Source organism: Conger conger, chromosome 15 (assembly GCF_963514075.1).
Source record: "Conger conger chromosome 15, fConCon1.1, whole genome shotgun sequence".
Taxonomy (NCBI): Eukaryota; Metazoa; Chordata; class Actinopteri; order Anguilliformes; family Congridae; genus Conger; species Conger conger.
In genome coordinates, this window is record NC_083774.1 from 7,592,734 (window position 1) to 7,607,743 (window position 15,010).

The 15,010-nt window shown below is 46.9% G+C and overlaps 2 protein-coding genes across 4 annotated transcripts in view; one reads left to right on the forward strand and one right to left on the reverse strand.

Moving 5' to 3' along the window:
* LOC133111178 (SITS-binding protein-like) overlaps positions 1-7,081 on the forward strand; it is a 32,331-nt gene extending 25,250 nt beyond the window's left edge. Inside the window, exons 9-10 of the mRNA XM_061221340.1 lie at positions 2,986-3,165; positions 4,718-7,081. Of these exons, the coding sequence (XP_061077324.1) occupies positions 2,986-3,165; positions 4,718-4,894 (357 nt within the window). The 3' untranslated portion in view covers positions 4,895-7,081. The remainder of the gene's footprint in view (positions 1-2,985; positions 3,166-4,717) is intronic.
* Positions 7,082-10,445: 3,364 nt separating this feature from the next.
* LOC133111176 (carnitine O-palmitoyltransferase 1, liver isoform-like) overlaps positions 10,446-15,010 on the reverse strand; it is a 32,370-nt gene continuing 27,805 nt past the window's right edge. For all 3 annotated transcript variants that reach the window (XM_061221337.1, XM_061221338.1, XM_061221336.1), the window contains exons 16-19: positions 14,304-14,456; positions 13,875-13,988; positions 13,065-13,157; positions 10,446-12,145 (exon numbers count right to left, since the gene is read on the reverse strand). In XM_061221337.1, the coding sequence (XP_061077321.1) occupies positions 12,059-12,145; positions 13,065-13,157; positions 13,875-13,988; positions 14,304-14,456 (447 nt within the window). In that variant the 3' untranslated portion in view covers positions 10,446-12,058. The remainder of the gene's footprint in view (positions 12,146-13,064; positions 13,158-13,874; positions 13,989-14,303; positions 14,457-15,010) is intronic.

The window sequence follows — 15,010 nt, forward strand, 5'->3', positions numbered from 1 at the left end:
CAGGAGAGATCAGACCTTTTTAAATGACAGAAGGAGTACGAGGAAAAAAAAAAAAAGAAAGTGGCAGTTGGGGATGGCCATCCAAGCTGTGCGATAACGAGACAAATTCTGGATGACATGCTGGGGGTTTTATCTTTCACCTCAAGGTTTCAGAGCCCGACTAATGTTTGAAATTCTCAAATGAAGTGAGAAGTCATGTTAGAGCAAATGGGATAAAATAACTCAGTCAGAATATGGAAATATGAGGAGGAAGAGGAGGGGGGGGTGCGAGCAATTGTGTGCAATGTGTAGAGTAAATGAGCAGATCTCTGACTGGTTTCGTGGAATTGTTGCAAAACCACCTCGGCCAAGCCTTCTCCGCTCTGCGGCGCGTTTGCCGTACCAGACGTTGGGTCGGATCCGACCCGATCCGTGCGTGCAACACCCCTCCTCCCAGGACCGTTAAATCAGCGCTCTGCCCAGGTCCAATAGGAGCAGACACCAGAGCCAGAACCGCAGGCCTGTTTTCTCAATTAAACATTGTGTATAACTGCCCTTTTTCCTTCCACAATTCATTCCATAATATCGTTTTTTTTCCTCTATCCCCCCTCCTCTCAAAGCACATTTCCACAAATGCGGTTTAGCTCGGTTTCCGTTGGCAGAGACTGGGAAGGACACAAACTTGGCGATGCAGACTTTTTTTTCCGGAATGTCAGACACATTCCGCAGTGACCGTAAAGGTGAATTTGAATATTCCCTGGAACCGCAGTGAGGAATGTATGCCTGCGTGTTGGAGGTTTTGGGTTTGTTTTGTTATTTTGTGGACAATGCTTCACGGAAGAAAAATGTTCTTCATTTCCTCTCACCAAGGTCTTCACCGCTAAGACGGACATTATAAAAATATTTTGAGACAGACCACGAAGAGTGCATGACAAATGCACAAATTTAATGACACATTTTTGCCAGTTGAATTCAAGTGACTGATGGGATAGGAATACGCTGGTCCTTAAATTTTGGAAAACCAGTTGTGTGGAGGTGTGGGTGGCCTGTAGTGCAGTGGTTAAGGTACAGGACTGAGACAAGTTTGGTGGTTCTAATCCCGGTGTAGCCACAATAAGATGCACAGCCGTTGGGCCCTTGAGCAAGACCCTTAACCCTGCATTGCTTCAGGGGAGGACTGTCTCCTGCTTAGTCTAATCAACTGTACATGGCTCTGGATAAGAGTGTCTGCCAAATGCCAATAATGTAATGTGTGGCTACAGGGAATATACTTATAACCATACTGATACTGTATATTCCCAGGTGGGAATCTCCCATTTTTAGACTGGCCCCAGTAATCTTCTCGCCTGTATTTAATAATGCAGATGCTCCAGAACACAACATAATAACGTAACATAATAATCAGAACAGGTCATTCCGCCCAACAATGCTTGCCATTTTCCTACCACTAGAGTATAGCTAATGCTTAGTTTACCAAAAAACTGGATAGCACCAGGCATCGTATCCGGGCTGGTCTGGGAAACCCCCAGTGTCTCTGCCTCCACAACATGACCTAGTAAGCTATACCACACAGTGACCACTCTTCCGTGTGAAAAAAAAACTTCCTAACTGTGTAGAATTTCTATTTTGTTAACTTCCATTTTTGCCCCCTAGTTTTGGGAAAAGACTGAAGCATTTTTAGCCATTCCTCATAACTTCTATCTCTTACTGCCAGGAATCAATTTGGTTGCCCTTCTTTGAGCCTTTTCCAGAGCAATACCATGTAATGACAAAGGCGGGTGGGTAAGTTTGCCGTGAGAGTTTCACCTGTAATGCCGTGTGTGCGGAACACGCCGTGCAGGTGCAGAGGGGATCCGGGGTACCCCTGTACCCCAGTACCCAGACGGCAGGCTCAGGGCAGGGGGCAGGGTGAGCCCTCTGAGCAGGGCCCCCTGCTCTATTTCCAGTAAGCGGGGGTGCCTGGAAACACATGCCTATTTTTACAGTTACAGCTCATGTGACAGAGGTGTCCCAAATGCCCCCCACGCCCCCAGGTTTCTGTATGTGTGGCCCCCCCATGAGGAGAGTTTGAAAAACAAAGGCCGGGGGGGGCAGGTAAAGATTAGGAGAACCCCATAACCCACCCCACCCTGCAACAGAAAAAGGCCTTCCTTTAAGGGCTGATGCACATTATACACGTGAAGGAGAAAAACTGCAATGTGTTTGCATGCAGTGAAACTGTGTGTGTGCACGCAGATAGTGTGTGTCTGTGTGCCAAGATTGTATGGGTGCAGAGAGTGTGTGCTTGTGCAGAGTGTGTGTTTGCGTGTGTGTAGGGAGTGTGCATGTGCGTGTGTGTGTGCATGTGCAGAGTGTTTGTGTGGCGTGCAGGGAGTGTGCATGTGTGTGTGCAGAGTGTGCGTGCAGGGAGTGTGCATGTGTGTGTGTGCAGGGAGTGTGCATGTGTGTATGTGTATGCATGGAGTGTGCATGCGTGTGCTTGTGTAGAGTTTGTGTGTGTGCATGGATTGTGCATGTGTGTGCCTGTGCAGTGTGTGTGTGTGTGTGTGTGTGTGTGTGTGCAGAGTGTGTGGGTGTGTGTGCAGGGAATGTGCATTTGTGTATCTGTGTATGTATGCAGAGAGTATGTGTAGAGAGAGTAAGTGTGCAGGGAGTGTGTGTGTGGCCTTGTTTATGCACCGTTAGTATTTGACTTCTATCCATAAATGGCTTGGCGTGACTCCTCTGTGTCCATCTCAGCTTTAGTGCATTCTCTTTCTGCAGGGACACAACCTTCTGAAACAGTGGGGAGGGGGGAGGGGGGTGCCAGCTCTCTCGTGCCCAGGATGAAGGGCTTAATTTGGGGGAGGTGCTCACAGGCAGGTTTCGTGCCAGTGCCCTCTGGATACCCCCAGACTCTCCACACCAAAGCTCTCCGTTAGCGTTAGCGTTAGCGTTAGCAAACCTGCCGGAGTGTTTTTTGTTGGTCGCTTTTTGTTTTTAAATTGTTATTTCTGTCTGCCGCAGCTCCTGAACCTGACACGGTTCTACATCTCCAAGCACCAGGACTTTGTGGTTCCTCTGATAGTGAAGTACGCCAGCGAGTGGCAGAGGGACAGGAGCCCCGTATACCGCCCCCTGTGGTGGATCAGCCCGGACGACCCCTACACCTACACCATCGACGACCAGTTTCTCATCGGAGATGAAGTTAGTGGCCTTCGTCTACTGCACAAGCCCCTACCCCCACAAACACACACACACACACACACACACACACATGCAAAGCCCTATCTGTACACAAACACACACACATGCACACAAACCCCTATCCGTACACAAACACACACACACGCAAATGCCTATCCATGCACAAACACACACACATGCAAACCCCTATCCATACACATGTGCACACACACACGCAAAGGGTCACCGAAAACCATCTACACCAAAGCCTGCAGCTTTTTACAGACTTTTCCCTCTGCTGGGCTAACACCGGAATGCCGGGAGCCTTCCCGCTGCTGACACCGGAAGGCCGGGAGCCTTCCCACTGCTACCAAATGCCTGTAATGTACTGTACTACCGGAATGCCATGAGCCTTCCCACTGCTAAAACCGGAACGCCAGGAGCCTTCCCGCTGCTAAAACCGGAACGCCAGGAGCCTTCCCGCTGCTAAAACCGGAACACCGGGAGCCTTCCCGCTGCTAACACCGGAATGCCGAGAGCCTTCCCGCTGTTCAACTAACTTCGGAAGGCCAGGAGCTTTCACCACTACTCGGCCAATGCCGGAATGCCGGGACCCTTCCCACTGCTCGGCCAATGCCGGAATGCCGGGACCCTTTCCGGTGCCGAGTTAACACCACGGCTTGGGTTTCAGGCACGGCAGGTTTTCCGAGGGTGGGGCCCCTGGAAAACGTTGGGCCCCCAGCCAGGGCTGGTCGTCTGTCCTGGGAACCCCGCGCCCTGATCAAACAGACCCACCCTACCCTGCCCCTGACAGATCCCATCACTGGCACAACAGCAGTTACGAAACAGCCTGACCTCCCTGCCTGGGAGCTCCAGGGAAACCGTAATGAGCTTAAAGGATAACACAGAAAACATGAGAAAAGCTTTGAGTGTTCAACCGTGATATCTGCTCAGCACATTCCTATGGGCCTTTTTCACATCACGCATTTCTACTGCATTGCTGTTGATATTCACAAATGCGCGGTAGTGCGTATTTATATGAAATATTTCCCACTGACTGTGGAGCCTAGTACAATCTTAATGTGGAGAAAGTCAAGTCTATTTATCGCTGGTGTATGATTAAGGGTGAGGGACAATAGTTTTGTTTGCTCCTATCATGAAGGAATGTCGAGTTTGGTTTGTCATTTTCCTTCACTTATTGTCCTCACATTGCTCTTAACCTGTTGAAGCAGGTCTTTCTGAAAAACTGACTAATATTGAAGAACTCCAGAAAGAGAACCATCCATTTAACAGTACAATAGGTTATTTCGGAGTGAATGTGCTGCTGCTGAAACGCCATTGGCTGCGGCAGTTAGAACCAATTTACAACCGATGAGCTTGAATTTTGGTACAGAGTGTTGGTGTGTCAACTGTATATTTTGAAACCCGAATTTACGGACTATAAACACAGGGAGAGGGTGAGTCAACACGTCAGTGAGCCTTTTTCAAAGATAGGAAGGGATTTACAATGGTCTTGTAACAATGTTTTAACACAAAAATCTTACCTATAGTTTTCTTCCTCTGTGGTTTTCAGGTCCTTGTGGCACCCGTGACGGAGAGAGGCGCCCTACAGAGAGATATTTATCTCCCTGGAAACGGCCTTCAGTGGCAGGACACCAGCAACGCTCGAGTGTTCGACGGAGGGACGTTCCTGGAGAACTATCCCGTCGGCCTGGAAGACGTGGCTGTTTTCACACGGAGGAGTTCCTGAATCCTGGAAGATGTGGCCGTTTTCACACGGAGGAGTTCCTGAATCCTGGAAGACGTGGCCGTTTTCACTCGGAGGAGTTCCTGAATCCTTGAGGACTAACGCTTACTGTTCTTTTTTTTTTTTCTTCCATTTGCGCGTTCTGAGTTGCACTTTCCTGAAAGACCATTGACCGTGTCTGGAGATGTAATCTTCAGGCTGTAGTTTTGAGAAATTTTTTATACTTGCACTTTACGATTCAAAATGATTTCTATAATTTTTTTCTTTTTTTAAATCTTTTCATCCGCTTCGTTCTGTTCTGCCGTTTTTTATTTGTTGCATTTAGTCACAACAAAATACCTGTGTGTTTACATTAGATCAATTTTACAGTCTTTAAAAAAAAGTTTAAACATCACTGGTTCCCATCCAATGGAGTGACAAGGTATTGCCTTTATATTCTTAAAAATCTTTTCTTTTTTTTTTAAATTTTTTTTTTAAAGAAGACCAAATAAGGAGGAACACATGGACCGAGTCCTCTCAAGTCAGTGCACAGCCTGGAGGGGAAATGCACATAATCCGCCATTTTGTAGGAAACGTGCTGCCTGGTGTGTCGGCTGCCTTTCGTGACACAGCTTTTACTTGAACCCCATGGGCTACGGCGTCCGCAGTACCTCGAATGCAGCACCGCGTCATCTTATGTGGAAAACCTGTCGCCTCTCGTCGAACCGTCTCCTGCGGCGGCCATCTTAGAAGCACTTATAATCGTCTGAGCCCCGACTGCACTGTGCAGTAAAATGGCGGTTGAACGAGCCTCAACGTAAGCTAAAACCACACAAGGACCCAAACCGCCACCTTTTCATATTCCCTCTAACTGCTTTCATCTGGAGAACTCATACAGTATGGACACAAACATAAAGTGTGTCGTTGCATTTTGAGTCGAAGTGCAAAACTTTTTTTAGTTGGTTCAAGCAAGTCAGTGATCAACAGCTCCATGTCGCTCAACCTATTTGGAGGTTCATGAGACCTGATTGTCTCATCTCTCCCTCTCTCTCTCTCTCTCTCTCTCTCTCTCACACACACACACACACACATACACACACACACACACACACAGACACACATTGACGTGCACACAGACACAACGTTTACCTGATTTAGTGGTAACACACTAGGAGACAGTTAGGAGTCCCCGCAGTTAAACTACAGTACATGAACTTGGGTACACGGCTGGAATAAACCCCAGAGGTCAGAGGTCAGAGGTCATGTTTAGCCAGAATGGAGCACGCACAATGTCATCAAAGCTCTTATGATGGACGCAGAAGAAAACAAACCAGCAACAAAACAATGTGGACTGAGGAACTGTCGATTTTTAAGGCCCGGAGCTTTCCAATATGCAATATACGTCAGCTGTTTTTGATCGTAATAAGTCATTTCATGTAAATATCTTTGTTATATGTACACTGTTGTCGTGTGAGGTTTCGATCTTGGCATGTGTGGCACTAGAATAGTGCCTTAACAGATACCAGACTAGTAGGCCTGTCCAGAACAGTAAAACAATAACCCCTGACAGAAGCAATAACACTGACCTAGGTTCACATATCTGTACTGTACATGTCTGATTTAACTCCATCCCATTGCATTCACATCTAGATATAATGTCTACACCCGGGACCGGAACTACAAAACTTAATTTGAACTTTTATTTTACGTGTTTACTGTGTAATAAAACTCTCAGGTCTTGTTAAGATTTCATGGGAAACACACACACACGTACTCGCATGTGCAGACACACACACACACACACACACACACACACACACAGACACGTCTTAGTGCACCACCTCGTACACACTTTAATGTCTTAATCTCTTGCAGGAAATGCACATTTGAACTTAACCTGAAGACTGTATCTGTCAAATGCCTTTTTTCTAAGATGGAGGTACTGTATACTGTTTCCTGCTTTTGTGTTCTTAACTGCCACAATGTCACAGACAGGAAGTGATCACATTTCCCTGCTGTGATTGGAGCAGATCACAGACAGGAAGTGATCACGTCTCGGTTATCCCTGTTGTGATTGGAGCAGGCTGGATTAGTGACCCACCAGCAGTGGAGATGGGCAGTTTGCCTCTGTATGCCAGAAGCTTACACACTTTCATGTGCCATTACATGTTTTGTTTTCTGCAAATTGTTTAGAGAAATGAAATTGACAAACTGCAATAAAAGTTTACATTTTCTTAGTACAGAAACATTTACATGTGTATGTCTGGTGTGGAGGCTGATATGAGTCTTTTGTTTGGCGACTTAGAAATTATTTGGACGTTACAGTTGACTCTGAAATAAATAAATCAAAGAAAATAAAGAAAGGTTTCAGTCTTGAGAAGGTGAGCTGAACCAGTGGCCAGCTGCCGTGGAGCTTGGAGCAGTGGGGTTCTCCCACAGGCTACTTTTAGAAAGTGCAAGTGAAGGTTTAAGGTTTCAGAGTCTGCGATGGGAAGGGGCTTTTACCCAACTAACTAACTAAGTGCACTGTAGAGACCCCAAACACCACCCAGTCAGCAATTCTGCCCTTCTGTCCCCTTGTCCACCTGTCCGTCTGTTCATCCGCCTGTCTGTCCGTCTGTGTGTCTGTGTGTCCAAATGTCTACACAATTCTGCACACAATCATTCTTTCTGCACTTTTTAAAAATGTTCTATTTTTATTTTGGCCGCTTGTTTTGTTTTACCCCCCTCTTTTTCCCCCACTCTCCCTCTCCTTCCCAAAATGACAAATGTAATAATTTTTGTGAAAATATAAAAAATAAAGCTGGGGGGGGGGGCGGGTGGCGGGAGGGTACCATGGGCCAGTGTGACAAAGCCATCGCACAAACACCCATGTGTACTGAAGAGTTACAGCAGTGTGTGTATGCATGTGTGTGTGTATGTGTGTTTGTATAGAGGCAGCCATTAATGTGCATCATCACATCCACTGTGTCATGTGTTCAGACCGGGCACAACAAATGTGCCACGTGTATATACAGTGAGGTCGGTAAGTATTTGGACGAAGACATAGGGCTAGAATGTGTACACAGTGCACCCTCCATATGGGTGCACATACACTCAAATCAGGGCTGGCACTGAACGTACATCCCTATGGAGGGAATCGTGTAGGAATTACAGCCCTTTATATTTTTGTCACAAATACTGTCCAAATACTTACGGACCTCACGATTTTGAGGATAATTTACGTTTCCACAAGATGCGGAAGTCATGATGGCAGTCCGGTTTGAGCCGTAGAGCTGCAGGCGGGGGGGGGGGGGGGGTACCCTGTTATGGGGCTGGGGTAAGATGGTGGGGTGGGGGAGGTGTTCTTGAATGGAATTACTTCCTGATTGCCTTCTAAACAATCTGTCGCCCCGCGATAGCTTTAACCCTCTTCCGTTTTATTTAAGTCCTTGTTGGAGGGGGGTGGTGGGGTGGGGGGTGGGGACTGTTTTAACACATTAAATTCCGGGGTTTATTTTTAAGCTTCGCAGCGGAACTGTCTCCATGGCAGCGACCATTTAAGTGGGGACAGGAAGGGGAGTACTGAAGACAGTGGCCCCCGGGGGGAGAACAGACACGTCTCATCACAGACACAATTCTCACGGCGCCCCCCTCCGTATTACCCCCATACCACCCCACAGCTGCCCCCAGTCTGATGCCGTCAATTTACAGATTTCAGATTTAGCCCTTTTATTATAAGCAACACTTTCCTAAGACTTCCCTGTAAATATAGATGTCTACATACTTGGTAAAGGCTACAGCATTTGTCATTGTATTAACTTTTTTTTTGGGGGGGGGGGGGGGCGGTTTGATAAAGTCTATAATAAGGTCTCATTAATTGGCGTTAACTAATGTAGTTATCTAACTACTTACGTTAATCTGTACTGCTTTATGTTATGTTAACTAGCTACTTTAGTTGATGCCAATTCAAGTACCCTTATTGTAAAGGGTGAGCAAATTATCTTTCAGAAACATTATGGATACTCACCGAAATGAAACGTATAATTGATGCCCAGGGTAAACTCAACGGCCAAAATTAGCAGTGATTTTCCCTCCAGCATTCTCATTGGACAGCGGGGTGATTCATGTTCATTACGGGTCAGATAGAAATGGAATCAAATAAAGGAATGCTATTTTGTCAGAAAACCGACCACCTCGATAAATCGTACAATAAAAATATTTTAATACAAGCCGTATTTGGCAGATGTCTCTCAACTTTAGAAGCGTCCGGTTAAAGTGACCAATGAAATCACTATACAGACAGGTGAGCTGTCCAATCAGTCTGCCTCATCAGCAGGGGAGTAGCTAGAAATTCTGGGCCCCCCTAAATAATATTGCTCTGGCCAACACCCTCGGTTTTTAATAAAACATGTGGGCCCTCCGCAGCTATGGCCCCCAAGCCATGGGCCCATGGGGAATCGTCACTATCTCTCACCGCACTCGCGACCGGTAAAGTGGGCTACGATTTATTTTACAGGACGTTAATTACCTAGTATTTACCAGGTAATTATTAGGAAACTATTTTTTCTAGCAATTTATAAAAATAGCTAAAAATGACACAAGTAGCGGTGCATTGACCCAGTAAATACAAGGTAAATAACCGGCTGTAAAATAAAACGTAACCGTAAAGTATGTGTGATACGGAAATTTTACATTTCTATTTTCCAGAATTCGCAAAGGGTAGTCAAAGATTTTATCACTTTCACTACGTTCCAGATTTTATTTTATTTTTCCCATTATGAAGCCGTTTCACACCTGAAGCCAAAACCTTATCGGACCAAGCACAGTTTATCAGTCAATTTTCAAACTTTTATTGTATCGTTTTAGTTAATCCATTTCCAGTTTCCAAAAAATAAAAATTTAAAAAAAAAAAAATCCACCTCAGTCTGCAGCTTCTGTTTAACCACTGAGCTGAACATCCTGCAATACAAGCGGAGATACAGGAACATTCTGTTCAGCCAGTATGCTTGCTGCAGCTTTCATTTTCCGTTTGCAGTCCCGCATGTAGCGGACAGCGCCCTCTACTGCATATCAGGTGTCAGTGCAACTGACTGATGCGGCAGTCCTGTGACTCGACAGAAACGGTCCAGTCATATTCTCAAATGACTGAATATTTAGTTTTTAACAGTATCCTAGAATTGAAAGACTACTATCAAGAAGCGACAAAGTAGACTGACTTTCATTTAATCGGTGTTACCACTCAAACTGGATTTACAATTTCCACAAATTTTCAATGCTTTTTTTTTTTTTTTTCAAAAATTGCATTATTTGCAAATGTATTGGTGCAACAGCTTTTAATAATTAGTCTTTGTGTGGTCAAACAGGTTACATTCAAAGCGTTTTTTTTATCGAAGTTGTTTTTTACAGGAATGTACGAACTAGTGAACAGTCTCGTAAATTTCACTAATAGTTTCCCTTGTACTTAAAAAAAACAGAGTTTTTAACCATCATTTTCCAGGAGTTAAATATTTCAAGGACCTTTCAAAGACAAGTCCAGTGATAATTCCCTGTGCGGTCACCAAACACACTGAATCACAGAGACAGGAGAGGGCAGTGATTGCTGACATTCATGTTTATTGTGTTAAAATGCCTGTTTTGGTTCTTCAGCTGAATCTTCCTGTCCTTACACCTTAATATTACGAGCCCCCGGGAGCAGCCTGAGACAAAACACCATGCAAACAATGTAAACATTACAGCTACGGTGGAAAAATGTCATACAAACACATCTTAAAAACAAACAAACAAAAAAACAAACAAAAAGTCTGGAATACCTTCTTATTCCCAGGTTTAAAAGCGAGCTTTCTCTCTTTTTTTTAAATGATAAAATACAACATTAGGCAATGTTATGTTGTCAACTCTACCGTTCAGTCAGCGAGAACTCAACTCAACGCGTTTTACCCCTTCCTCCACCGCCCAACAGCCTTCACTGGACCGGTCTGTCCGAAAGCTCGAAGTTCCGCGCGGTTCGTTATGAAATTAAAACACGTTAAACAGCAGGTTAAAAGCAGGACAAGGTGAAGCGATTTGCGGTGATGGTGGCGGGATGTCGTGGAGAAGCTCGCCGCTCCGACACAGGGAGAGGCTGAGCTCACACACACACACACACACACAGGCCCGTTATCCCTGCTGCTGGGACTGGCCATGTATTTACACTGCGCACTACACTGTACTTGCACTGCAGCGCGCCTGCTTCTGAAGGGAGCCCTCCCAACACGCAGCAAGCCAACGCTTCCCCCCCTTCCCCACACACCCCCAAATCTGACGGCGACTGGGAGACACGCCCGGTTCTGATTGAGGACCCTGCTGGTCCGCTAAACGCCACACCACCGTGACAGAAACGTGATCCCGCGGGACCCTTCCGGAAGCAGGGTGGGGCGGCGTAGGCGCCCGTCCACGGCTTCTCCTCCACACGCTAACATGCTAGCAGCACGCCCTGGAGCGGCACAGACCGCTGTGCAATTATCCCCCGAAACCCCCCCCCGCCCCGCACCCTACACAAGCCAAAGTGCCCTTTCAGTGGCATTTTACTACCAAATCTAAAACCTGAGCATATAAACAAAGATCAAAATGCATTACTTAATATCACAAGAGCAGCTAAAGTATAATAATAAAAGAATAATAATAATAATAACCGCAGTATTCATCACTGTACACACATCACAATGGAAGAGCAGGAGGCTCTAAGGACTACAACTGCTGCCCCCTGTCTTCCAGTCAACTGGCCACGCCCCTTCCTGTCATATCCCCCCCCACATCCCCCCTATGCACCAATAGAAGATAAGGTTATTAACTGGCCACGCCCATTCCCTCATTAGCATGTGACGATGAGGAGAGTAAGGCACCTGCACCTCAGAGTACCTCCGAGTCCCCCCCCCCGGCCAAAAAACACCAAACGTTTCACTGACACCTCACACTTCCAACGACCAGCACGGCACCTCCAGCACACCCGAGAGTGTTCCTTTCATAACCACCGTTTTCTTTTTAACCATTTTTTTTTTTTTTTTTTTTTGAAAAACACTTTTTGAACATTTATTTTTTGTTGATTTCGTCCCACAGAAACGGGCCAGGGGAAGATTATATTCATTGGCTGTTGCGGGCCTCGTTCTCCTGTTGAAACACATTTCATCATGTTTGTTTGTTTTTTTTTCCTTGGGAGGAGTGCAGCGGTCACTTCTTGGCGATGTTGTTGAGCTGAAACAGATCCAGGATGTCCAGCATGGCCTGTTTGATGTTGTCTCCGAAGCGATGAGAATCCTGGGTAAAACACGCGGGGGGGGTGAGCGGGTTAGCCAGACCGGGACCAGGAGATTTAGGGCCACAGCAAGGTAATCTTGAGCAAGGTCCTTCGCGCAAACACTTGCATAACAAAACACATGCTCTATGCACATTGCCTTGCATAAGACCTGTCTGCTTAGCAAACGGCTCACATTACATAATCAGTAAAACCCGAGAACAAAGGCAATAAATGCTAATAAATATGAGTGTCTTGTGATGGCTGCCTGGCCTGTGCTGTGTTTGCCACAGACATGCTGCATGTATTCTCTGTATGTTTCAGCTATACGAATGATCATTGCTATTCATTGAGTGCTTGCAAACGACTGAGTATCAATGTAAATCTACACACAATATTTCCCCCCAGTAGAGGGGGGCACACTGTGCCTCTCTGGGTTTGAGCAGGGGCCTGCCCTGTAGAGCCCGGGGTAAAAGCAGCGGTCCACTGGATCACTGTACTTACCTCAGCTGCTCTGGGCGTGTGTGTTTGTGTGTGTGTGTGCACATGTATGATGCGTGTGTGTGTGTGTGGGCCTGCAGCACTGAGGTGTGTGTGTGTGTGTGGGTGTATATATATGTGAGTGTGTGTGTGTGTGTGTGTGTGTGTGCGTGTGTGTGGGCCTGCAGCACTGAGGTGTGTGTGTGTGTATATATATGTGAGTGTGTGTGTGTGTGTGTGTGTGTGTGTGTGTGCGCGGTGTGTGTGTGTGTGTGTGTGTGGGCCTGCAGCACTGAGGTGTGTGTGTGTGTATATATATGTGAGTGTGTGTGTGTGTGTGTGTGTGCGCGGTGTGTGTGTGTGTGTGTGTGTGTATATATATGTGTGTGTGCGGTGTGTGTGCGTGTGTGTGTGTGTGCGCAAGCGTGTGCAAGTGCCGGGCTGTTCTCCGTGCTTCCTCACCGTCTCTGGGCTGGACAGCTTGCTGGAGATGTGGAAGTTGATCAGGTTCTCTCCTACGATGATGTAAGACACTCCATATCCGTCATCAGCCACCTGACCAAAACGGACCAATCAAACGGCAGCATGAGACCATGAAACAAATTCAGCCCTGTGATCACAACACTGGCCAGCTTAATCTCCTCTACCTACCTTTACAAAAACTACACAAACATACACCAGGATGAGATATTCCCATCAGCACACTAATGTCTAGTGGAAAGTGAGATGCAAAATCAAGAGTTCATGTGTGTTTGTGTCTTTATTACTATTATTTTGTGTTTTTTCCTTCAAAAAAGGATCTATGGATGTCTGCACGAAGTCACTTTGATCACATTTCTTCCCCATTCTGACCTCTTGACCATATCTGCATGCTTTCATGCCTTTAGTTGCTGCCACATGACTGATTAAATATTTGCATTAACAAGCTGGTGCACAGGTCTAGCTCATAAAGTGCTCAGTGAGTGTAGACTCCGCCCATCTCTACTCATCACCGGGCTCCAGTCCAGAGTAATCAGGCCTGCAGTTTACATACGCCTCACGGCCCTCTGCCTCCATGACCTGGCCTGAGCTGTGACAACCTGCGGTCTCCCAGCTCTCTGATATGTTATAAATACTCTACCATTCAACCAAGAGGACCAGAAGGTGTGGTTTTAGCTTATGTCATCGGTTCCAATACACCAGACAAGCTCAGTTAGTATTTGGAAGCGAAGCGATGACGTATTTGCCCCTGGCCAGGGGCATCGGGAGGAGGGGGGCGGGAGGGTGACTCACCGGGCCGAAGCCCCCCCCACTGGACACGTACTCCGGGTGCTTCACCAGGTCAAACAGCTCCACCTGCTGGAGGGGCGTCTGACTGGTGGACAGCCGCCAGGGTTCCGACAGGACCTGCACAACGATACATATTAATGAGCTGGTCATGCATATTCATGAGCCAGTCACTGCACAACGATACATATTAATGAGCTGGTCATACATATTCATGAGCCAGCCACTGCAGCATTATACATATTAATGAGCGAGTCACTGCAGAACGACACATATTCATGAGCTCCAACTCCAGTTCTGCGTTTTATTTGTGGTTTTATTTCAACCATTCCATTTTAGCCACTGAACTCTTTAGTCAATGGGCTAAATGAAGCATTACCTCACAGAAAACTCTACAGGCCTCCAGGACCTGAGTGCGAGATCATTGGGTCTCACCTCTTTGAGGAAGGGCGAGTCCACGCCCAGGTACTTGGACACCACGTACAGGCAGAAGAGGTGGCGGTCTATGCCCTTCCCAGTCATGGCCAGCCTGTACAGCTGCTGGTGCTTCTCTGCTGCAGCCTTCAGCAGCTTCATCCTGCTCTCTCTCTGAGAGAGGGGGAGGGGGAGAAAGGGAGGGCGGAGAGAGAGAAGGAGAGAGAGCATGGGGGAGAGAGAGGGAGGGGGGGGTGGGGAAGAGAGAGAGAGGGGGGGAGGTGGAGAGGGAGAGAGAGCAAGGGGGGTGGGGGAGAGAGAAAGAGAGAGAGGGAGAGGGGGAGTGGGGAGGGGGGAGAGAGAGCAAGGGGGGAGAGGGAGAGAGGGGAGAGAGAGTGGAGGAGGGGGGAGGGAGAGAGGGAGACAGGAGAGAGGGTGAGAGAGAGGGACAGAGGAAAGAGAGAGAGTGAGAGACAGGGTTAGAGTCTCGTTCCTCGTTGCTAAAAAAACAAACTGCGGTTCTGAAGAGCAGAAAACCTTTGAATGGAAAACCGAGTCAGTGAGGAATGTGGGCTCAGCTCCCTTCTATTGTATTTTAAGAACCTCAGAAAAGCTGTGTTTTCATATTCAGCCACATTCTCCTGGTCTTCTGGAAACTGAGGAGCAGTCACGTGATTGGCTCTCTCTCCAGGGGTCGTGAGGTCGCGGGGTCCCGGAAACCCCAGGAC